General features: G+C 41.0%; 4 protein-coding genes across 7 annotated transcripts; 3 read left to right on the top strand and 1 right to left on the bottom strand.

The window, feature by feature from the left end:
- Positions 1-6,039: 6,039 nt before the first annotated feature.
- On the top strand, positions 6,040-8,266 carry LOC135598837 (putative polyol transporter 1). Its single transcript, XM_065093212.1, has 2 exons — positions 6,040-6,502; positions 6,603-8,266. Exons 1-2 carry the CDS (start codon positions 6,367-6,369, stop codon positions 8,027-8,029), a joined length of 1,563 nt encoding a protein of 520 aa, XP_064949284.1. The 5' UTR covers positions 6,040-6,366; the 3' UTR covers positions 8,030-8,266.
- A 763-nt stretch (positions 8,267-9,029) lies between these two features.
- Positions 9,030-11,011, top strand: LOC103990474 (polyol transporter 5). The gene is made up of 2 exons (XM_009409628.3): positions 9,030-9,425; positions 9,504-11,011. Exons 1-2 carry the CDS (start codon positions 9,338-9,340, stop codon positions 10,937-10,939), a joined length of 1,524 nt encoding a protein of 507 aa, XP_009407903.2. The 5' UTR covers positions 9,030-9,337; the 3' UTR covers positions 10,940-11,011.
- Positions 11,012-13,911: 2,900 nt separating this feature from the next.
- On the top strand, positions 13,912-18,250 carry LOC135585084 (uncharacterized). Of its 4 annotated transcripts, none has more exons than XM_065093214.1 (8): positions 13,912-14,324; positions 14,587-14,631; positions 15,509-15,842; positions 16,017-16,084; positions 16,193-16,397; positions 16,522-16,618; positions 17,687-17,799; positions 17,899-18,250. In XM_065093214.1, exons 1-7 carry the CDS (start codon positions 14,322-14,324, stop codon positions 17,775-17,777), a joined length of 843 nt encoding a protein of 280 aa, XP_064949286.1. In that variant the 5' UTR covers positions 13,912-14,321; the 3' UTR covers positions 17,778-17,799; positions 17,899-18,250. The 4 variants fall into 4 exon arrangements, with proteins under 4 accessions (XP_064949286.1, XP_064949288.1, XP_064949287.1 ...); XM_065093216.1 differs by having other exon boundaries at positions 15,554-15,842; XM_065093215.1 differs by having other exon boundaries at positions 13,915-14,324; positions 14,492-14,631.
- A 324-nt stretch (positions 18,251-18,574) lies between these two features.
- On the bottom strand, positions 18,575-22,923 carry LOC135598838 (CASP-like protein 2B1). The gene is made up of 4 exons (XM_065093218.1): positions 22,773-22,923; positions 20,478-22,393; positions 20,154-20,286; positions 18,575-18,958 (listed from the first exon to the last, which is right to left on the bottom strand). The coding sequence occupies exons 2-4, from the start codon at positions 20,699-20,701 to the stop codon at positions 18,707-18,709; spliced, it is 609 nt and encodes a 202-aa protein (XP_064949290.1). The 5' UTR covers positions 20,702-22,393; positions 22,773-22,923; the 3' UTR covers positions 18,575-18,706.
- Between the last annotated feature and the right edge of the window lie 251 nt (positions 22,924-23,174).

Raw genomic sequence — 23,174 nt, forward strand, 5'->3', positions numbered from 1 at the left:
TGCCGGATTAAGTATCCAAAATAATTATTTTGGCCGATCATAATCCAATACATAGTACTTAACTCTATTTAACTAATCTCATCATGATGAAATTATTTAGGAAGTAGGATACTTATCATAATGTGATAAAAAATTTGGAGTTAAAGGGCAACAAGTGCTCGCAACTTTTGGGAATCATACCTAGGTTCGGATTTGCAAAAATAGTTTCTAAGGCTTCAGAGTAAGTTGCTCCGATTGCATTGATATCTCATTTACTTCTAAAATAATAATCCCTATCTTTTTTGGTAATTCCAATTAACTCACATATAGTGCTATCAAAGATTTGAATTTATGTTTCTGAGAGGTAGGTAGTTAAGCTATCATTGTCCATACTTAAGTTTGCGTAAAATAATCTAACCAACCTAGGATAAATTGGTTTATTGATTTGGAGGAGAGATAATGCATCTAAATTTGTAAATCATCTAATGTGTTCTAGGTTTCTAAGTTCAACTAGATCAACATATTTGCCCTAATGTATTGTTCTTGTTTTGAAATTAGAAAACCTAAGAGCTACTTTATTAGATCTAAAGATGATTTGGTCATAGGAATCTCCTTCCACCCTTTTCCCTTTGGTTCTTGATGATCTCTTAGGAGCTATATCTAATCATGATGATAGATCAAGAGAGAACTATAAAGAATAGGCCAAATAATGAGAGGAGGAAAAAAAATTTAGATCTTACCTTATATAAATTTTCTTGGGAGGTTGAGAGCTTGATCTGAGAAGAACTCCTCTCTTAGGCTTTTAGAGGCTTAGAATGAGGGTGAGAGAGGTTTAGAGGGTTTAGTGGGAGTGCTAAGGAGGGTTCTCACAGGTTGGGGGCGGTTCCATCGCCGACCCTAACCCCCCCCTCTTTATAAGGGGGTTATCGGGCGGTGCCACCGCCAACCGAGTGATGCCACCGCTTGGGGACCGAGCGCCCAGGCGGTGCCACCGCTGGCACGATAAATTTTTTTATATATATTTTTATTTTCAGAAGTTTAATTGTGTTTGATTTAAGATAGGATAGTGTCTTGGATCACTCTTTAAGATGTCATTCAAAATCGAAAAGAAGTCAAATCTACGAAAACCGAAAAGAGGATGAAAATTTTCTGAAAATATATACAATCAAGTTCATTCACAAGGACAATTCAAGATGCCTAATTCTCTTCTAATAAAGTCAAATTGATCTTTATTTTAAGGCTTTTATGAAAATATCCGCTAATTGATGCTTTGTATCAATAAATTCTAGAATGACATTATTATTATTGACATGATCTCGTATAAAGTAATGCCTAATGTCAATATGCTTAGTTCTAGAGTGTTGAATTAGATTTTTGGTTAGACAAATAGCACTTGTATTATCACATTTTATGGGAATGTTCTTTAAGTAAATTTCATAGTCTTCCAACGTATTTTTCATCCAAATAACTTATGCACAGCATGCACTTATAACTATGTATTCGGCTTCTACCGTAGATAGTGCAACCGAATTTTATTTCTTGAAAGTCTAAGAAACAAGTGCATGTTTTAAAAATTGACATGTTCAGGATATGCTTTTTCTATCTATCCTACATTCGTCAAAATCGATATCTGCATAAGTTATTAAATCAAAATTATTGGATCTTGGATACTATAATCCTAAATTAGGAGTTCCTTTAAGATATCTAAGGATTCCTTTAACACTTTTAAGATGAGACAATTTAGGATTAGCTTGAAACCTAGCACAAAGTCCTACACTAAACATGATATCCAGTCTAGTTACGGTGAGGTAAAGTAAACTACCAATCATTCCCCTATATGTTTTTTAATCAAAACTTTCACCACTTTCATCCATGTCTAACTTAGTGGAAGTACTCATATGAGTGTTTATAGCTTTTGAACCATCCATGTTAAATCATTTTAACAATTCTAATATATATTTAGATTGATTAAGAAATATATCATTACTAAGTTGTTTAATTTACAATCCTAAAAAGAAGGTTAATTCTCCCATGCTCATTTCAAATTCATGACTCATACATTTGGCAAATGATTCACATAGTGATTCATCCGAAAAACAAAAAATAATATCGTCAACATAAATTTAAATAATAAAAAATTATTTTAAAAATATTTGATAAACAATGTAGTATCAACCTTGCCTTTTGTAAAGTTATTTAAAATAAGAAAGGAACTAAGCCTTTCATACCAAGCTCTAGGAGCTTGTTTTAAGCTATAGAGAGCCTTAGTCAATTTAAATATATGATTAGGAAGAAGAGAATTTTCAAATCTGGGAATTCAATATACACTTCTTCGAAAATAAAACCATTCAAAGAAAGCACTTTTGACATCCATTTGAAATAGTTTAAAATCATTACTACTAACATAGGCAAGGAGCATCCTGATGGCTTCTAATCTTGCCACAAGAGCGAAGGTCTCTTCATAGTCGATACATTCTTCTTGGTTGAAACATTTGGCCACTAGTCTAGCATTGTTTCTAACCATGGTACCGCATTCATCTTGTTTGTTTCTAAAGACCCATTTAGTACCAATGACTAAATGATCACTAGGTCTAGGAACAAGCTTTTATACCTCATTCCTCTCAAATTGGTTCAATTCCTCTTGCATTGCAATAACCCATGAATCATCTTTCAAGGCTTTGTCAATGCATTTAGGTTCAATTTGAGAAAGGAAGACGACGGTAGCATAAAAATTCTTGAAGGGAGAACAAGTTTGAACCCCTTTTGATGTATCTCCTATAATTAGCTCCTTTGGATGAGCATCTACGTACTTCTATTCCTTGGGTAAGGAAATTTTGGAAGAAGATTGCATCCAAGTTGCTATTTTGAGGAGGGGGTTCATTTAAATTCAAATTATCAAAACCAAGATCATCATCAAAATCATTTTTCTTTAACTCGAAATTTTCATTAAAAACTATATGAATAGACTCTTCTATAATGAAGGTTCTTTTATTAAAAACACGAAAAGCCTTAGAAACGGAAGAGTAACCAAGAAAGATGCCTTCATTGAATTTAGTATCAAAATTTTCAAATGTATCCTTTTAATTTAAAATAAAGCATTTGCAACCGAAAACTTTATAATAAAAAATATTTTGTTTTTTGTTATTCCATAATTCATAAGGAGTTTTGATAGAGATAGTCTTATTAGAACCCTATTCATGACATAGCAAGCCATATTAATGACTTCGGCCCAAAAATACTTAAGTAGACTATGTTCATTTAACATGGTTCTTGCTATTTCTTGTAAATTTCTATTTTTTCTTTCAACTACCTCATTTTATTGAGGATTTCTCGGAGTGGAGAAGTTATGATTATATCCATTAGATTCACAAAAACTTTAAAAGTCATGGTTTTGAAATTCACCACTGTGATCACTCCGAATTGATGAAATCATGAAGCCTTTTTCGTTTCGAGTACATTTACAAAATCTAGAGAAACATTTGAAACAATCACTTTTGTAAGCCAAGAAATAGTGTCATCTACTATAGTCATCTACAATTACGAAGGCATATTTGCTTCCTTCTAGACTCGTTGTATCATTTGGTCCAAATAAGTCTAAATGGATTAATTGCAATGGTCTAGTGGTGCTAATTTAATTTTTTGGTTTGAAACTAGTTTTTATTTATTTTCCTAGTTGACAAGCATCACACATTTTGTCCTTAACAAACTTCATATTGGGAATCCCTCATACTAACTCTCTAGATGAAATCTTAGATATTAGTTTTATACTTGTATGGCCTAATCTCCTATGCCAAAACCAAGCATCATCATTTAAAACGGAAAAGCACATTTCATTATTAAGTTCATCAAGGTTGATGGTGTAGACATTATTTTGTTTTAAGGCAATCATTGCTATGTTATTGTTTGGTTTTTCAATAATGCACATTATATTCAAATCTAACGATGTAACCTTTATCGCATAATTGACTAATGCTTAAAAGATTATGTTTCAATCCATCAACTAGCAACACATCATCAATTGAAAACTTGATTTGTTACCTATGGTTCCCTTGTCAATGATTTTACCTTTGTTGTTATCTCCGAAGGTGACATATCCTTCTTCTTTGCTAGTGAGCATAGAGAAATGAGATGGATCTCCGATTATGTGCCTTGAGCATCCACTATAAGATACCATATCTTGCTCCTAGCTTGTGAGTTTGTTTATAAAAGAGGATGATTTTTAGGTACTCATTTGATTTTGGGTGCCTAAAAAATTGATCTACTAATTTTGTCATTCATCATTGAATTATTTATAGTTCCTTTAGGAACCCATATCAACTTATGTGGACTAATTTTCTTAAATGAACATTTGTAAACAATATGTCTGGATTTACAATAAAAGTTGCATTTCAAATGAGGTGAAACATATAATGTGAGTCCTTTAATGAAGGTGGTAGGATTTTGGTGAGATCCTCTCACAAAACCAATTGTACTTCTATTTGCAACGTGACCCTCATTAACAAGGATCATGGTCAAGCCTTTGCTACCGTCCTTAAACTTGTTTAAGATCTCTTTAAGTAGTAAAATCTCATTTTTTATTACTTCTAAGTGTTCACACTTAGAGCAAGGAGGAGTTTGAAGATTATCAAGCTTCGGCAAGTCCCCGATTCTTTCTCGGTTGGTTCCAATAGTACTTTCGACGATTCTTCGGACTTTCGGTGGACTCTCGAACACCCATCGAACTTAACTCCAGTAAACTTGCTTTATATCTTCAAACTATCGCAGTTAATCCTACACACTTAGCTAAATAATATAGATTAGATTAATTAACCCATCAATTGACTTCGTCATCAACATCACTAAGTGATTTCTCCTTTAAATTTAAGTTTAGCTTATGTACATGCAAAGCTTAAAAACTCATAGTTTACGTTTAATACTCTTTTAAAGCTCTCGGTGATGATGAAAGGTACATTATGTTAATTACTTTACAATTCATTATAGTTAATATATGTATGCCATATTAGTTTTACAAGGACAAACAAGTCATTTCCAAACCTTACAAGGATATTTTTGTAAAAATACTTAGTAAAAATATAATAGGAGTTTACTATTAGTAACCCTTTTACTATTCATAATTTTTTAAAAATAATAAATTATATTTTATTATTCTTCTAATTCTATTTTTATCTTTTATTTTTTTACTCAGCGTCTTGCGTACCCTAGTTGGCTCTTCTCATTACTCATTTATTTTATTGAACAGTTTGTAAAGGTCCGAAATAAAATATTTTTTAAGTTAATATAATTGATCTATTAAATATTAAATTAATATTAATTGATCTATGTATTTTTAAGTTAATAATATTAATTGATCTATGTATTTTGAATTATTACAGAACGTATCTAATTTTAAAATATTAAATTATTATAATAAATATTAAAAACTATTTTTTCTCTTTTTCATCTTTAATTTAATTTATTTCATCATATATCTTTTTTTTATTATTTTAAGTCACATTGAACAATTAAGAGGAGAAGAAGAAACAAAAAAAAACTGTTGCATGTAAAAAAGCAAAACTATTTTATTAAAGTTAAATTACAAATTAAAGATATATATGCTTATTTATAAAAAAAATAACTTAAAAATATTTATAATTCTTAACCTGGAATTATAAATAAAGACTAATCTTCTAATAATACTAAATATCTGTTCCGTATGCGTACTGTGTACATGCCGACGCTGCAGGTTGTTGCTCAATTATTTGCAGACGAAGACTTCCACGCCGTCTCCAAGTCAAAGCATACTGCAGTCATCAAATGACGCGTTGCATGGACTACTAGTCAATCCCTCGCTTCCCCTCTCTGACTCTGCGACAGAGAGAGAGAGAGAGTGTGTGTGTGCACGCTGCTCACCACACGAAAAACAAATGGCGTGGGGGCGTTGAACACTATGTGAACTGCTACGTGATCTAATAATCGAATCGAGACAGCTGTTGTAATGTACTTGGTGCAGATCCATGCGCCTACGAAGACGGTATGTGACAACTCAATACTTGGAGTAATCGATCCTGTAACCCACTCCAACCTCATCAGCTGCTTCGGTGAGGCCGAGCTCAGGCTTTTACTGCGATGACAGGCGGATGAGGAGGGATGGGACGCTAAACAATGCATGCATCTCCAGTAAATCGGCTGCAACAGCGACGGCAGGAGGAAGAAGACAAGCAAGCGTCCACACACGCAACCAGCTGCGCCTACTCCGAGCCCATTTTTCTTTCACCATGGTGGCGACTGCGAGGGAATCAAGCGACTTCCTCTATTTAATCCCTCTGAGGAGGCCACACACCCACCCACCGTGCATGGCCACTTAGCCTCACCGCATCATCTGTGGAGACTGCAGCAAAGAGATCGGGCATGGGTGGTCAGAGTTCCGATGCCCGGGACTCCTCGCTGGAGACCATGGGGCCGCCGCCGCCCAAGAGGGGATACAACAAGTACGCCACCGGCTGCGCCATGCTTGCCTCCTTGGCCTCCATCCTTTTGGGCTATGGTAACACAATCGCTCTGTTCTCTTGTCGTCGTCTTCTTCTTCTTCCTATGAGACTCTGTTCGTCCCCTTTGGAAAGGAAGCTCACCTTGTTTGATGGCAGACATTGGAGTGATGAGTGGAGCTGAACTGTTCATCAAGGACGACCTCAAACTGAATGACACACAGATTGAGATCCTGCTCGGGGTGCTCAACCTCTACTCCCTCGTCGGCTCCTTCGCCGCCGGCTTCACATCGGACTGGATCGGACGCCGCTATACCATCGTCTTTGCCGCTACCATCTTCTTCACCGGGGCCCTCCTCATGGGGTTCGCCACCAACTACGCCTTCCTCATGGTCGGCCGCTTCGTTGCCGGCATTGGCGTTGGGTACGCCCTCATGATAGCCCCGACCTACACCGCCGAGGTCGCCCCGGCCTCCTCCCGGGGCTTCCTCACCTCCTTCCCCGAGGTCTTCATCAACTCCGGCATCCTCCTCGGCTACGTCTCCAACTACGCCTTCTCGCACCTCCGCGAGTCCCTTGGCTGGCGGCTCATGCTCGGCGTCGGCGCCATTCCTTCCGTCTTCCTCGGCCTCGGCGTGCTCGCCATGCCCGAGTCCCCTCGGTGGCTCATCATGCAAGGCCGGCTCGCCGAGGCCAGGAAGGTCCTGGAGAAGACGTCCGACACGCCGGAGGAGGCGAAGCTCCGTCTGTCGGACATCAAGATCGCCGCCGGCATCCCCGAGGACTGCGACGACGACGTCGTGCCCATGCCCAAGAAAACCCGCAGCAGGGGTGTGTGGAAAGACCTCTTGGTCCGGCCAACGCCTTCGGTGCGGCGAGTGCTGATCGCGGCAGTCGGGCTTCACTTCTTCCAGCAAGCCTCAGGCATCGACTCGGTGGTGCTCTACAGTCCCAAAGTGTTCGAGAAGGCCGGGATCCAGGGGAACACGAAGCTGCTGGGCACGACGGTGGCGGTCGGCTTCACCAAAACACTCTTCATCCTGGTAGCGACGTTCCTGCTGGACCGCGTCGGGCGGCGGCCACTGTTACTGACCAGCTTTGCAGGGATGATCTTGTCACTGGCCGGCCTCGGACTCGGCCTCACTGCCGCCGAACACCACACCGACGGGCATCTCCCATGGGCTGTCGGGCTATCAATAGCATGCGTTCTGGCCTACGTCGCCTTCTTCTCCATCGGCGCCGGGCCGATAACATGGGTCTACAGCTCGGAGATCTTCCCGCTAAGGCTGCGGGCGGTCGGTGCGAGCATCGGGGTGGCGGTGAACCGCGTGACCAGCGGCGTGATCACCATGACCTTCATCTCTCTCTACAAGGCCATATCCCTCGGTGGCAGCTTCTTCTTGTACGGCGGCATCGCGGCCGTGGCGTGGGTCTTCTTCTTCACTTACTTGCCGGAGACCCGAGGAAGAAACCTCGAGGACATGGAAGAGCTCTTCGGAAAGGAGAAGGAGGTGGACAAGCAGACGAAGGAAGAGAACAGAGTTGAAATGGTCAACGCAAGTAACCGTAATGGTAATACACGATGAATTGATGGATCTAATCGCAAAATTGTATGAATCAGTCAAGGGCCTCACTATGAAAACAAAAAATATAATGGGTGTTTAGCTATTTGTGTGGGTTAGGAAAGTGTGTTGGCTAACTCGTTTGTCATCCATGGACACATGTAATACCGGTGGCCAAGTATTTCTCTATCTTAAGTCTTGAAGGTGGAAATGTACTTCATTTCTCTTGTGTGGGATATGCTGTGACATCAACTTCGTTTACCTGTTGTATCTTCTTAATAATGTCTCTCATGGCACATTTATTACCTCATACTTGCAGGCAGAGAGAGAGAGAGAGAGAGGTCTCTTCTGATGATAAGCCTCGGGCATGTGGTTGTTTGGTTTCTGCATGTGGGAAGGGAAGACTTTTCTTCCCATTTGGACTGAACAATCGTCAAGGAGTATTATTTTAAGGAACATGTTCAGGATAGCTGGGCAGAAGGTCTCACATCGTCATTAATCTTTTCATTTCAAGATCCAAATTCTATCTTGGATCGAGACAGAATACAAAGATGAATACTCGATCCTTGTACGTGGGTTTCTTAGTCACAGTCAAAGAGTCCAAGTTCCTTCTTCGATTTCCGGTCAAAGATGGAGCGAGCAATAGTTTTTGAATTCTGGCCCAAGAATATGACATGAATGATGTGATATAACTACGAATCAAGCAGTGTTCTACGTCAGTGTGTGCTCCGTGAATCTGATAGGCCGTCACTGACAATAATGCAGCAGAGACTACGGAGCTTGATGAGGATGCTCGCTTGATGCTGCGGTCACTGTTGTGGCTGGAAGTTGTGGCCGCCGCTGATGAGCACGTCATCCATCATTGCTCATTGTGGCTCTCGCGGTCGACTCGGTAACTTATGCTTGTGGTGGACTAGCAGCTTTCATACCGAGAGCGAAGTTTCTGATACATTCACTTTGCAGGAATTCTTCTTTCTCAGCCACACATTAATTCGATCTCCAGGCATAAACATAGTGCAGCTTTAGTGGTTAGAGAGATCCAAACTACAGCCTCATTCTTCTCTCCAGAGCGAAACTTCCAAGCACGAGCTTGGACTAAGGCAGCCATGTCGATGACGAAGACTGACAAAGTTGCCTTGGGCCACTCCGTCGTCTGCTGTGACGATACTTGTGGAAAGATCAAGACCTGTCCCCCTCTGTCTTCTACCTGCTTCTTCACCACAAGTCTTTCATTCAATAATTTAGGCCACCTGAAGCAGACCACAAACTCCAGAGTGTTACTCTACTGAGATAGCTCGCTCTTTTCATCTGCAACGCAGGAAATCTCCTACCATGGCGCAGCCGGAGAAGCCTAAGAGGAACATGTATGCCTTGGGCTGCTCTTGCTTGGCTTCCATGACTTCGATCGTTTCGGGCTATGGTAGTCACTCTGATCTTCTCATGCTTTAACTGCTAACGAGCTATAAAGTTCTCATGCACGAACTGCTATCATCTACAGACGTAGCAGTGATGAGCGGCGCCAACTTGTTCATCAAAAACGACCTGAAGATCGACGACACCAAGATCGAGATCCTCGCCGGCATCATCAACGTGTACTCCATCATCGGCTCGATCGCGGCCGGGCGAACCTCCGACTGGATCGGCCGACGCTACACCATGATCCTGGCGTGCGCCATCTTCTTCACCGGCGCCCTTGTGATGGCCCTCGCCCCGAATTACGCCATCCTGATGGCGGGTCGCTTCGTGGCCGGCGTCGGCGTCGGCTACGCCTTCATGATCGCCCCCGTGTACGCTGCAGAGGTGGCCCCCGCCTCCTCCCGCGGCTTCCTCACCTCCTTCCCCGAGGTCTTCATCAACTTCGGCGTCCTCCTCGGCTATGTCTCCAACTTCGCCTTCGCTGGGCTCCCGGAGCACCTCAGCTGGCGCATGATGTTCGGCGTGGGCGCGGTGCCGCCCGTCTTCCTGGCCCTCGGCGTCCTCGCGATGCCGGAGTCGCCCCGGTGGCTCGTCATGCAAGGCCGGCTCGGCGAGGCCAAGGCGATCCTCGCGAAGACCTCCGACACGCCGGCGGAGGCGGAGCTGCGTCTCTCGGAGATCAAAGAAGCTGCCGGGATACCAGAAGGTTGCACCGACGAGGTTGTGCCGGTGCCCGAGCGCAGCCACGGGGAAGGCGTTTGGAAGGAGCTACTGATCACTCCGACGCCGCCGGTCCGCCGCACGCTTCTCGCCGCACTGGGGCTGCAATTCTTCCAGCAGGCCTCCGGCATTGACTCCGTCGTCCTCTACGGCCCCACCATATTCGAGAAGGCAGGGCTGAAGGGCAAGACCGAGCGGCTCGGCGCGACCGTGGCGGTCGGATTCACCAAGACATCGTTTATACTCGTCGCCACGTTCCTCCTGGACCGCGTCGGGCGGCGGCCGCTGCTGCTGAGCAGCGCCGCAGGAATGATCGCTTCTCTGATCACCTTGGCGTCGGTGCTGCTGACCATCGACCACCACCCCGGCGAGAAGCTGACGTGGGCGGTGGCGCTCTGCATCGCCACGGTGCTGACGTTCGTGGGCTCGTTCTCGATCGGCCTCGGACCGATAGCGTGGGTGTACAGCTCGGAGATCTTCCCCCTGAGGCTGAGGGCGCAGGGAGCGAGCCTGGGGGCGTCCATGAACAGGTTGATGAGCGGGGCCGTGACCATGTCGTTCCTGTCACTCTACAAGGCCATTAGCATATCGGGGAGCTTCTACCTGTACGCCGGCATCGCGGCTGCCGGTTGGGTCTTCTTCTACGTGTTCTTGCCGGAGACAAGGGGGAGGAACTTGGAGGAGATGGAGGAGCTCTTTGGGAAAGCATCAAAGAGTAGGGAGAAGGCGGAGGAGAAGGGAGGAATTGAGCTGGTAAAGGGGGATGGAGGTGAAAGCCATGATGGCAGGAAGGATTAAAGTAGCAATATTAATGGCCACTGTGAAAAGATTACTCATTTCAATCGTAATATGGCTTGAAGTGGTACTTAATTGTTGCACTCATTAATACCAATCAATACTACGTTACTGAATTAAAATGCTATCCGGATATAATGTATTATCCTTATAATCGTATGTTCCGTATATTCTCATAATATCTGTTAGTGAACAAATGCACCGTGGCTGGTGAGTCAGCATGGCCTGATCCACGAGTCGATGTCGGGAGTCTTCCGTCAATTGAGCTAGATGTTGAGGTCGACCGGGCCCTCGCGATAGGGTGCTGATCAACATTCCTTGGTGTGCCGATCCGTGCGCCGTGTATGTCGAGCTGCGTCTCTCCTTCTCTAGGGTGGTTGACAGCTCGTCTTCATAAGGTGGCCACGCCCTCGGGAAGGGGTGCTGGTTGCCATTGGTCGGGATCCGAGCCGACTCACTGCTCTCCTTCGTGCACTGGATGGTGATTCCTGGGTGGTTGGCAGTTCGTCTTCGTGAGGTGGCCGCACCCTCGGGAAGGAGTGTTGGTTGGCGTTGATCGGGATCTGGGCCGATTGGCTGCTCTCCTTCGTCGAGACGCTCGCGAGTCGTGGACGATCGCTTTCCTATAAAAATGACCCTCATCGAGTGATTCTTGACGAGGCCCCTCCGACGAGCAAGTCAGTCAAGTGATCAATTGATTTTTTACCTCCTTTGGCAAGATGTTGGTCAGAGGTCGTGGGTCGGTCGTACGCGGGTTGGCATGGTGGACGTGCCGAGCAGTGCCTTAGTGCGGATTCTGACTTGGCATGTCTTGGGGGTGACGCTATCTCGGGGTTCCTGAGGCGTGACGTGCCGAGCAGTGCTTTAGTACGGATTCTAACTCGACGTGTCTTGGGGGCGACGCCGTCTCAGAGTTCCCGAGGCATGACGTGCGGAGCAGTGCCTTAGTACGGATTCTGACATAGCGTGTCTTGGGGCCCAAAATATGCTGTATCAATATCCATCTAGAAAATTCAGATTATTTAAGACTAATTATTGGTGGCATTAACTAATTTGAGCCTAATAATATTTAAATACAGATAATTTCTTTAATAATTTAATAATCATAGAGAACCTCTTAATAGCATTAATGTGATCGAGAGTTCCTTGGATCCATAACTGGTGATTACAATGAACGATGGCCCATGAATGAGCCTAACAGTGAGAGATGGTTGAATGTGTAACGTTAATAGAAGGGTGAATTTTCGGAAAAGCCCCTCTGAAATATCTCTCGGACAAAATAGATTATGTCATATGCATCAGTCCTTTGAATAAATTGATCACCTAAGTCAAATCGATTCGAAACTTTAAAAAAATATTTTAAATAAATATTTTTATTAGCTTAAGAAGAAGAACAATGGACACTTTTATATCAGTTATTCCATATAAATTATATTATATATGTAAAAATATGATTTCAAATGAATAACTAAATAAGGGAGACATGATCTTAAATGCCCATTATAATTTTTTTTAAATAGGTTTATAATTATTATGGGAAGATATTATTGACATCATGATCAACCGTTTTGGCTTATGTGAATAGGGATGTCTAAGGTGTTATCCTAGCACTGGCTATTGGGATGTTGGTACCTCGTTGGGTTAAATCTCGATGGGTGCCAGTGATGGTGGAGCTGGGAATTACAGTTGAGGTAATGACAAAACCTATTAGGGCAACTAAGGCAAGAGTAAAGCAATAGTTTATATCATGCTTGTTAACATCTATACTTATTAGGTGAGGTTTAAGAACGTTTTGATAGAGAAGAATAAGTGACTTAAAGTCATCACTGGGGTTATGAAACCCAAGTCATTAAATAGATGCCAGTATCTTATTGGTGTTTGTGTCAAGGTGGATTCATTGATGTGTGAAAATAGTAGTTGTTGCCTCAATTGAGTGAAAGTATTGTGGGTCAGGGGTAAAGCTTTTTCACTTGAGTATTTATTGAGAGAATCAATGGGCGAGCGTTCCTACGACATCGAGTCTTCCTTCTAACACCTAAAATGTTATGGGAAGATATCGTTGATGTCCTGATTAATTCAATATGGTTTTAGCTTATGAACACATAGATGTCCAAGGTGTGATCGAGGTGTCTTCGAGATGGAAACATCGAGTTCCTAAGATATCACTTGTATAAAGATTAAAGTCAAAAGAGTTTTCATGACTTAATCTCTTCGACGCTCAAATTAGTAACCCGAGGAGGATAAATGTGATCCGAAAATAATCTTTTTTGTAATTATATTAAAAATAAAAAAAATTATATTTAGTAGTAAAGGGATAAAATATTTTGTGAAATATTTTTCGATAGGACAGCCTTTAACTACTTCAAGCTCAATTCGATCTTTTAACTATACAGGTGAGCAGAGACAGTCTACAACCGATGAGAGATAACTTTGGTCTTATTCTTTTAGCCTGGATACTAAGATCACATGTTTGAACCAAGATTGGTCGATAATATCTACCCTATTAATAATATTTTTTTAAATAACCATAAGCCTCTTTAAAAATATTGTAACTAAGAATTTGGAAAGTTCAATCAAACTATTCATTTCATATTGATCGATCCGTACAAAGAAAAATTATAATTATGTCTTATCAAGAGTATATTAAACATCCGAAAAAAAGGGACACGTTTTGAAGAAGAAAAAGCCCAAATAAAAAGGGGCACGTTCTCGAAAAGCCCAATATAAAAAAAGCGGCACATTTTTCTGCGAATTCGCCTTAATAATATAAATGTAAAATGAGGAGGCCTTTCATATTTAATATGAATTTACGTAAACGAGGCTCGCACACGTGGACCTGGTGAACTTTCACGGGCTGTGATCACCCCTGCAGGATCCCCGTACGACCCACGGGACGGAGAGAAACACACGTAGGATTTGCAGAGGCCGACGCCACCCTGTAGAGTTCTTTTTCACTGCTGATCTCAGCTCGAACTGCGTGACAGGACCCGAGAAAGCAATCAGGAATCCACCTTCCGTTCCTCGTTCAGCTTCTCCCAACGAGTCCACGAGGTGAGCGAGTTGTTGGTAGTACGCACAGCCTCCCTCCCCTCCGATACGACATCGAGCGGCCATTCTTCCTTTTCCTGCGGGCAACATAACCAAGGAGATTGGTTCGACCCTCTCTTTTATCTTCTTCTCCTCCAATTCTTCCCGGATCGGATCGCGTTTCCGGGTAGGAGGTCCGACCGTCAACGTTCCGGCGCCCTTCTCTCCATGCTTCCTCTGTCAGGTCGTAGCGGGTCAGATCGTCACTGACATCCTACTCACTCGCTGAAGCCTGAAGGATCACTTCTCCGCGAGTCGTGCGGAGTCCACAAAAGAGGCGGCGACAGAGGGCGAGAAAATGGTAATTTCACCATCGAGCACCAATTCATCTCTTTCTACCTATCAATTTCTTTTTCTATTGAGGTATCTAAACCTTTAATTTCTTCTCGCTCTTTTATGTGGACAAAATTAATTGTTGTTGTTGTTGTTGTTGCTGCTGCTGCTTTATCTTGTGGCGTTGGCCTCCAGAATCTTTCTTCTTGGTGGTTGTAAGGCTCTTTTCGTGGAAAAGAAGGGAACTTGTAAGAGCTGATTTTGTTGTTGGCGTTGTATGTTATTTGCAGGCGATGGCTGATGATGTCACACGGGTCCTCAAACCTCCTTCACTGGTTAGAAGTTTGTACATTCCAATACCTAAGTTCGTCTATTTTGGCATTAAAAAATTAATTTTTTTTTAAATGAAAGATGTTTTCATTATATTCAATGACGTACATGACGTTCGCACATGAACTCGAACTTGAAACTAATCACTTGTACAACGATACACTAATCAATTCGGATGCCTCGACAAAGATAAAATTCTAATCTTGTTATGCCTAAGTTGTGGTGTTGCAATTAATTTTCTGGGACCTGATTGCTTGCTGCCTTGATATTTATTTCACTAAACTTGTCTTTGTCAAGATTATGAGCAGACAAGGTTACCACATTAGTATCTGTCAATTCTCTAGCAATTCCCAAAGCTTGTTAGTTGCTTTGACTCATTTAGTTACTTGGACAGGGGATTTTTATCTCTAACGAGTGGTTTTGGCAAAATTTTGGGAACCCTGTTTTTTCTGACAAAGAAATTTTTGACAGGTCGCTGCTGAATTCAAGTACACTACATAGAATCAACAAACTACTACTCAAATGACAAGTTTTGTCCGTTAGTGGTCGATAGATTACAGAATTGATGAACACTTGTTCTTATCTTGTTAAGTTTAGGAAGCTTGTAATTGTGTGCTGCTCCTACTCGGTCGATCTTTACGTAATCATCACTCCTCTCAGTCACATCACAGTTCTAAATGTGGTCAAAATTTTAATCGTTTACTGAACTTGTTCAAAGTTGGATAACTGAATCGCCTTAGAATTTTTCTAATGAAAATGATTACCTCTTTGGTATTATAACTCTTTCATTTCTCCCTTGTGTTGTGTGAAACAGAAGTTACATTGACGTATTTCTATTTTGATTCTATCCTTCTGATGTTAGTTTGTTTATTTATTTTACAGGAGAATCTGATCTGTGTTTCTTTGCTTCTCTTTCGCTCTTGGCAGAAATTGAACGCATCCATTATTTTGAAGTTAATACTGGTCTTTTGCTGGTATTTAATGCATCTGCTGGTCTGTCTCGTGCATATAATGGCCTCTCTGAAAAAATGGCTGCTTTCCTACATCATTTCATTTGGACTGCTAAGCAAGTATCAAAATCTTCAGTTGGACATGCTTAACTGTCTAGCTGTTGTGGTTGATAGTGAAGAAGCCACAGATACAAGAAAGATCAAGCATCTTTTGTGCTGGTTATTAACTATGGATATCAAATATATCACTCTTTATGACATGCAAGGTAAGTATTAAACCATATTAAACAAAAGGCAGAACTTGTCTCTCCTACATTTGTTGTTACTGATTGTCTTTGCAAACTTAGATAGCATAGACATTCACATATATCAAACAAAATCTCCAAATGTCATCGTTTATAGTATTTATGATACTTACTGTCATTAATAATGATATCAAGGTTTGCTGAAGAAGACTCTCGGAAATGATTTAATGAGCTTGACAAAAACAAGTACGAGATCATGCTCTGTAAGTTGCAGATTAGATTCTTCTGATTCTCAATTTGTTGCATAGAATACACAGTACTTGTCCTTGGTCGTATACATCTGTGATGTAGATTTCTTATTGAACATGTAGGTTGATGACGTAAAGACGATGGCTTCAGTTTTTCAGATGGAAAAGATGACAGTAGAGATACTTTCTTTATCTGATGGTAAAGAAGGAATTGCTAAAGCAGCTAGCTTCCTGTGTTCAAAGTATATGAAAGATGATTCTGTAAGCTGCAACAAGTCAGAACCAGCCTTCACAGAATCTGATGTAGCAAATGCTCTAAATGCAATAGGTATGCATTTCCACATAGTACATTCGGGTTATATGGCAGTCTCAATCCCTCCCTATTCTTTCTTAGTTTATTCATCATCTTTTGTGTTGCCGTGACATTAGTTAAACTTGGTCTTTCTGCTTAGGTTATTGCGGACCTGAACCTCAGCTTCTTCTCATATATGGACCAGCTAGATGTCATTTAGGATTTCCTCCATGGAGATTAACCTACACAGAGATCGTGTAAGTTCCAATGTTCCATTGACATGGAAACAAAACTGTGTTCTATGCTAGGCTTCTGATATGACCATGAGTTGATGTTGAAGCAATAAATTTTTTTTATTTGTATTTCTATGATCAGAAAAACAACCTCTTTGCTTAGAGGGAGTAATGCTACTCTCTTCTGACCCCTCGAGCATTGTATTCACCCCTAATCCATTTCTGTAATCAGAACAATTTGATACCTTTTATAATTTCATTAGGTGCAGCGATAGACCCAAAACAATTGGAGATTAATAATGATATTACACATTTACCGATATGCATACTCTACTCAATCTCTTGGTTCCCTGTTGAATTGATTGGTCATGTTACTCGTACAAAATTAATTCTCATCGAGCCTCTGCAATTTCCTTCCTTAAGCTGTATAGTTTGTACATTGTGCACCATGTTCCATCTTTTGCACTTGCATTTCATCCGGTACATGGCATATTCATTCTAGTTATACTGTTCAAAAGAAGAAAAAGTAGAATAAATATCCTTAGTACGTTTAAACATATTCATATATGAAGTTCTATACACTTTTGTTCAGCTCTAGATGTTATTTGCAGAAATGCAATTTAGATGGGCTAACCAAGCAAAGTTGCAATGAATGATCATGGAAAACATATGCAAGTTGAAGCATATGTTTTCCTGTAGTTCTCTGGTTTTCTGACTTCAAGCAGTCTGATTGTCCATTGTTTGGAACGTCAATAAAAAAGGCAAACTCGAAAATAAAGTTCGTCTTCTTAACCTGATCTTGCAGACTCTGCATATGCACAAAGACAGAAAGATCCCATGTGGAATAAACTCTGAAGCTCACAAACATTAGGACTCTTTTTGGTTAATTATTGCGATCAGCATTTTTTTTGTGACCTTGAATTGAGATACTTTTCTTTTCTAGTTTGACTCGACTGTGTCTGAATTGTTTAGAGGTACATAAAAAGTGTGATGCATATTTCACTCACTGTTGTTGCTTTATTATCATGCGAAAGTTGCAACATTACATTATATCCACTGAACTGAGAATTATTAACCTCTCTTTGTTTCCAGGCATATGGGTTCACTGAGATTCATGAACTATGGTGCTATTCTGAGGGAAATATACCAGTTTTCAAAGAAGCACCAAAACTACGGCACGTAATCATTCTGTTTGCATTTCTCAGGTAAATCAGCATGGAATAATACCATCCCTACTGCTTCATTTCAAGTGTTTATGGTTGCAAGTTATCATCACCATATTTTGTTGTGCTGCATAAACACAGGTTGCTGGTTCAGGACACATCTGTGTTACCCAATGCACTTGTGCACCAAATAACTACTTGGGAGAGACCTATTTTGCTTCTACTGTTTTTTCTTGTGCGAATTAATAATGCCCTTAAGTTGGTCCTCACCTGTAAAGAAAGGTGGAATAAGCATATGCTTCAGTTTCTTTGCTCTCTTGGCCATTAATAATGCCCTTGTTTAAAGAAAGCGCATTATTATGGTTGTGTTCTTATGGTGGAATAAGCATATGCTTCAGGCGAATTAATAATGCCCTTGTGTGTTCTTATGGTTGTGTTGTAATAATGGCAAGCGCCACAGAGAAATAATAAATTATATATGAGTTCCCAAGAATGTTGGCTGCCTCTGCATTGCATCATGGCATGCTCATCAAAATTGGACAAAAGACTAACTTGTTGGTCATCAAAATTGGATTGGATTGAAGTTGTTGAGCTTAAATTGGCAATGATATATTATGATTTGAGTTTGACATCGGTGTCAAGGTAGGTCACTTGATATCAATTGTCATGATCCGACTTGATAGAATACTTGATCTAATAGTTTTGTTGAATCTGATTCTAAAGCATACATTGAATCCAGGAACCATAGTGGGTCCAAAGATTGACCCAGTTCTCACACCAGGTTTGTCTGAGCAACGGCTGAATTGGCTACTTACTCTTGCATTGAAAGATGCAGTACAAAAGAACAGTCTCTACATTTATTACATTCAGATGAGCAAGTTTACAAGGCCAAAATGGCATTTTTTCTACCAGCCATGAGCAGAAAATTCAAAGGGATTTCAGCAACACTTTACCAGCTTCCACTGTTCTGCTCTTTGGTTCTGCCATACAAGCGAAAGAGGTTGAAGGCAGACATGGAGGAAACAATCACCAGGCAGAGGCAGGCCAGGAAGGCACTGGCTATGCCCTCCCCTACCTGGGTGCAGAATTTCCCATACAGGTTGCATAGTTTCATCCACTGCAGCTCCGCCTGGCCCGACTGGCCAAGCTCCGCCGCTTCCGCTGCGGCCGCGATCGCTGCCGATGCAACATACGCCAGTGCCTGAAGCAGAACCGTGCATCAGAACAGTTAGTGCAGGACCATGTTGCAACAATTATGGAGCCACCTATGCTGCGTAAATCTAAATATCCTACGGTTAAGAAGCGACATGCACACAAGATAAGAATGTTGCGATGGAGGTGCAAAGTTAATAGAGGATAAAATAAGAAAGAATCGTTGAAGATGATATGAAAATGTACTATGGACACCTAATGTCTGTTATAATTAGAACAAGTGAGATAATTAGTATTAAAACTGCATCGAAAGATTAAAAAAAATCTAAAAAGGATTTACTAGAAAATGCTTTGTAAAGAGCTCAATGACATAAAAGATGTATGTAGCCGATTTCAAATAGTTTAGACACTATAACTCGTTATAGTTATAAGGATGAGTCATTACGAAAAAAAATAAAAGAACAGTGCTTTCCTTTGGGAACTCAACAAATTATTATCTGTGATCTGCCAGGTAAAAACACCAGCAGTCTTTAATAGCAGTAATGGGATGTAGTAGTACTGCAGTATTTATTGAATGCTGTCTTTTTCTTAAGATTATGATACAAGTGAATTCTTTTGGATGAGTAGAAATTACACACAAATTAGATAAAAGCCATATGAGATGAGCTTGTAGTGCCTACATAGCCTCTGCCAATCTGTGTCACTCTTCAATTTAAGGCTAAAATTTAAGATCCCAAATGATCATTCTGGTCTCTGTGCATGAATTCTTCCATACATGCATTGAAATTTGTGTCTAGTTTGGCATGTACAGATGATTCTGCAAGGGGTTGAGACACAAATTTGGAATCCATTGAAGAAAACTTGAAGCAGAGTTATATTTTGATGCCTTGGAAAATGTCCCTTTCTATCTGTAAAGGCTAGTATTTATGTCAATCAAAAAGAACAAAAAAATTCTCAATCAATCATTCATCAAAATTTGCACAACTTTCACAAGTTGTTCATAAGCTAGAATAGGCTGATCACTGACCAAACAACTTTGGCCCAAGAAAGCCACACCACCATACCTAGATGATCAGTCCTTTTGTCAATGATCCTATTTGATGCTATTAAAGATTTAGATTAATGCAACTGAAATTAATAATATGATTTCTTAAGCAACTCTTTGGAAAACCCTGTCCTGTAAAAGGACTAGTCATATAATAAGAACAACAAAGGAGAACAAGTGTAATAGCTCAACAAGCTACCTGATCACAAGAGAAGATAGCCCAAGCCAAGGCCTTCTTGAGTAGAACACCCCCCTTAATGATGCTCACCACACACCTCACCCCCTGGACCAGACTGTAGCCTGCAGCTATCCCATTAGCAACCACCAAGAACCTGCCAGTCCAACCAAAACGTATTCAGTGATGTCAACTTTGTGCCATCATGAGAGAAGAATGCAAAGCAATGATGTGTGGTGAAGAGATTTGGAAGAAGAAAGAATGAAAGAGACACCATGAAGCAATCTGCAATGAAGTGAACCAGTCATGGCTACACAAGGACTAGGAGGAATGAGAAGAAGGGCTTACACCAGAGCTTTCATGTCAGTGAATCTGGCCTTCTTCTCCACCGAGAAGAACTCCCTAACCTGGGTAGCAGACCCTATCAGAGCAGCAGCAAGAACCCCAAGCCCACATATGGCACACCTCAGCACAACCTCAGCCACCTCCATCCTCCTCCCCACAGCTCTCAACTTCCCACCCCCATAATACACAGGCACATTCCCTGGGCTCATCCCAACCTCTGGCCTCATCTGCTCACTCAGATTCTTGATAACGGACAAGACAAGAAGCTCAAGAAAACAGCAGCAACCTCTCCTCTCCGTTTATACCCCCCAAGTTCTTCCAAAGCCCACCTCTTCACAAGCAAAGGAGCCAAGGGCTATAAAGAGGAGCTGTCCCAGATGGCATTCGATAGCTTGTGAGTCTGGGTTTTCATAGACTGCAATGTCCTTTATTGCTAGAACCAAGGGGAATTGAATTCCCATTTAAGGATGGCCGGTGGGGGCTTCATGAGTTCACCATCTGCAGCACAAGCAGCTTGTTGCTTTGTGTGCACAGTGTCTGAAACCACTGACGTGTGTGGCATGCTCTCCTAATGCATCAAAAACAGAAGTACTGTGGCCATAATGATGAGTGGAAGAGGGAAGGTAGTAGAATCTTACATCACACTGGGCAGTCATTGGGATTTGTCTGAGGTTGGATTGCTTTTAATTGCTCCATATAAACACCAACTCTTTGGAGCCATTGCTGGACTTCAGCTTTGCTGCACTTTGATAGCTTTTCATGCACATCAGAATATATCTCAGATCACAAGCAAGCATCACAACATTGGCAGCTTGTTCTTTCAGTTCTGAAGAACTGAGAACTGAATAGCACAAAGACTCAAAACTGATTAGCTTAATCCGAGTGTCAATTTGATTAATTTATTACTGTAAAATTGACATCAGATTTAATGATCCACATCTTTCATGTGATGCTACCATTTTTTTAACTTCTTCTCTATCATACAAAGAAAATGATCCAGTGCACAAGAAGTGATATAAAGATTGAACAACTGAATTCTAGCAGCTAAATTGAAGAAATATCCCTATGCAATTAGGATAATTCAAGCTTATAGCATGATTAAGAACTTGGAGGATTGAAGAGCAATTCAAGAGAAAAATAGATTGATTACTAATGTGAATTTCTCTAAATGCAAAATGTTGAAAGGATAAGAAGCTCTTTCCTATCTCTGACAAGGTTTGGTGTGTTGGATTGCAATATTGCAGTTAATGTTCCATATCTTACATGGATGTCCTTCTCAATCATTCACATGATCTCCTAGAATTGTGGGGTTGACATGATAAAGAAGAACAAATTTGTTGCATCGACTGGTAGTACATTTCAATTACCATGGAGTATAATCAACAGAAGAGATTTTGCTGCACATTGGAATTAATTCCACAGCTTCAAAACAAAAATGGAATGAACACCTTGTCAGCTGTGGCAGTCTCAGTGATTCATGGAATGATTCGGAAGCATTCTAGTTGAATGACGAAGCAGGAAAGATGGGGTTTAATCTGCATAAAACTTGAAGCCAAGCTGGTAACTAATGCATGGATCAGGAACTGTACTGACAATAAGATGTTCTGGCATCAAATCCTCAGGGCAAAGAAATCCTCGAAACAAATTATTCCTTAGTTGTCAGGAACAAAAACTAGGTCTCTTGGAAAGTATCAGGTGCCAGCCACTAGATTGATGTCTTCATAAGCTTCAGCTTTAAATACCACATTCTGTGCAAAAAAAGCAATCAAACTGTGCACCAGCCAGAATTCTTGTACTGATGTATCTGTGTCAGCTCATTCTCATGAATCAAACCCTAATTTACATCCATAGAGTTGCTCTGCTGTTGTATTCTCTCTCTCCCAAGTTGGATAACATGATATATCTCTTCTGCTCATTGCCTGTTCATGTCAGGTATAATGAGAAAAAGATACCATATATCAGAATAAAGCTGTTAGACTGCCACAGCAGTTAAACGACAGTTACCCACTTAATAGCCGGTAATAGTCATTAACAACATTCACTGTATCACAAGCTATTAGCAATATTATAACAAAACATGAGGAAATGAGAGGAGTGATCATTACTATTGATCAAACTACTAGAAACATGTCAAAGGAGGATTAAGATTGGGAGAGCAATAGATGACAGGAAAATAGTAACTGCTGTTTCTAAGCCACAAAAAAATTAATCTTGAGGAGCCATCAGTGATGTACTGACAAGGTCAATTTGAAGTGTGAACTTCTAAATAAATAGGAATAGGTGTGCATAATGGCTTACCAGACCAGAAAATCACAAGGTTGGTCAAGCTTGACTGACTGTGATGCTTCTCCGCGCTCGCTTAGGCATTGTCTTCTCTCACCACCTTGAGGTGTGCTAGATAAAGTGCTTTAGAACAAAAACCAGAATAACTTCTTAGCAGTGAAATCTTTAAACCATCATGACATTCCATCCACCATATCAGACTCGAAAAATTGTGCTACAGAAGAGTATAGTTGCTGTGCTTCAAAAGGTTTTGATACATAATCATCCATACCACATCGTAGACATTCTTCATGTGTTGCTTGAATAACGTTGGCTGTAATAGCTAGTATAGGTATGTGCCAATGAACTACATTGCCATATAATTCCAGTGATGCATCCTCCGGACCTGATCAGCTCATTGACTATGTTTTCCATGAG

The sequence above is a fragment of the Musa acuminata genome, chromosome BXJ2-1 (genome assembly GCF_036884655.1).
Source record: "Musa acuminata AAA Group cultivar baxijiao chromosome BXJ2-1, Cavendish_Baxijiao_AAA, whole genome shotgun sequence".
NCBI classification, from domain to species: Eukaryota; Viridiplantae; Streptophyta; class Magnoliopsida; order Zingiberales; family Musaceae; genus Musa; species Musa acuminata.

Bases quoted from the DNA above. Each gene is read 5' to 3' on its own strand.
- LOC135598837 (XM_065093212.1), top strand. From the start codon at position 6,367: ATGGGTGGTCAGAGTTCCGATGCCCGGGACTCCTCGCTGGAGACCATG. The intron at 6,503-6,602 runs GTAACACAATCG...GTTTGATGGCAG, and splicing joins CTCCATCCTTTTGGGCTATG to ACATTGGAGTGATGAGTGGA.
- LOC103990474 (XM_009409628.3), top strand. From the start codon at position 9,338: ATGGCGCAGCCGGAGAAGCCTAAGAGGAACATGTATGCCTTGGGCTGC. The intron at 9,426-9,503 runs GTAGTCACTCTG...TATCATCTACAG, and splicing joins TTCGATCGTTTCGGGCTATG to ACGTAGCAGTGATGAGCGGC.
- LOC135585084 (XM_065093214.1), top strand. The intron at 14,632-15,508 runs GTTAGAAGTTTG...TTTATTTTACAG, and splicing joins TCCTCAAACCTCCTTCACTG to GAGAATCTGATCTGTGTTTC. The intron at 16,398-16,521 runs GTATGCATTTCC...CTTTCTGCTTAG, and splicing joins AAATGCTCTAAATGCAATAG to GTTATTGCGGACCTGAACCT.
- LOC135598838 (XM_065093218.1), bottom strand. From the start codon at position 20,701: ATGAGGCCAGAGGTTGGGATGAGCCCAGGGAATGTGCCTGTGTATTAT. The intron at 20,287-20,477 runs GTAAGCCCTTCT...TTGGACTGGCAG, and splicing joins ACTGACATGAAAGCTCTGGT to GTTCTTGGTGGTTGCTAATG. The intron at 18,959-20,153 runs GTAGCTTGTTGA...GTTCTGCTTCAG, and splicing joins CTATCTTCTCTTGTGATCAG to GCACTGGCGTATGTTGCATC.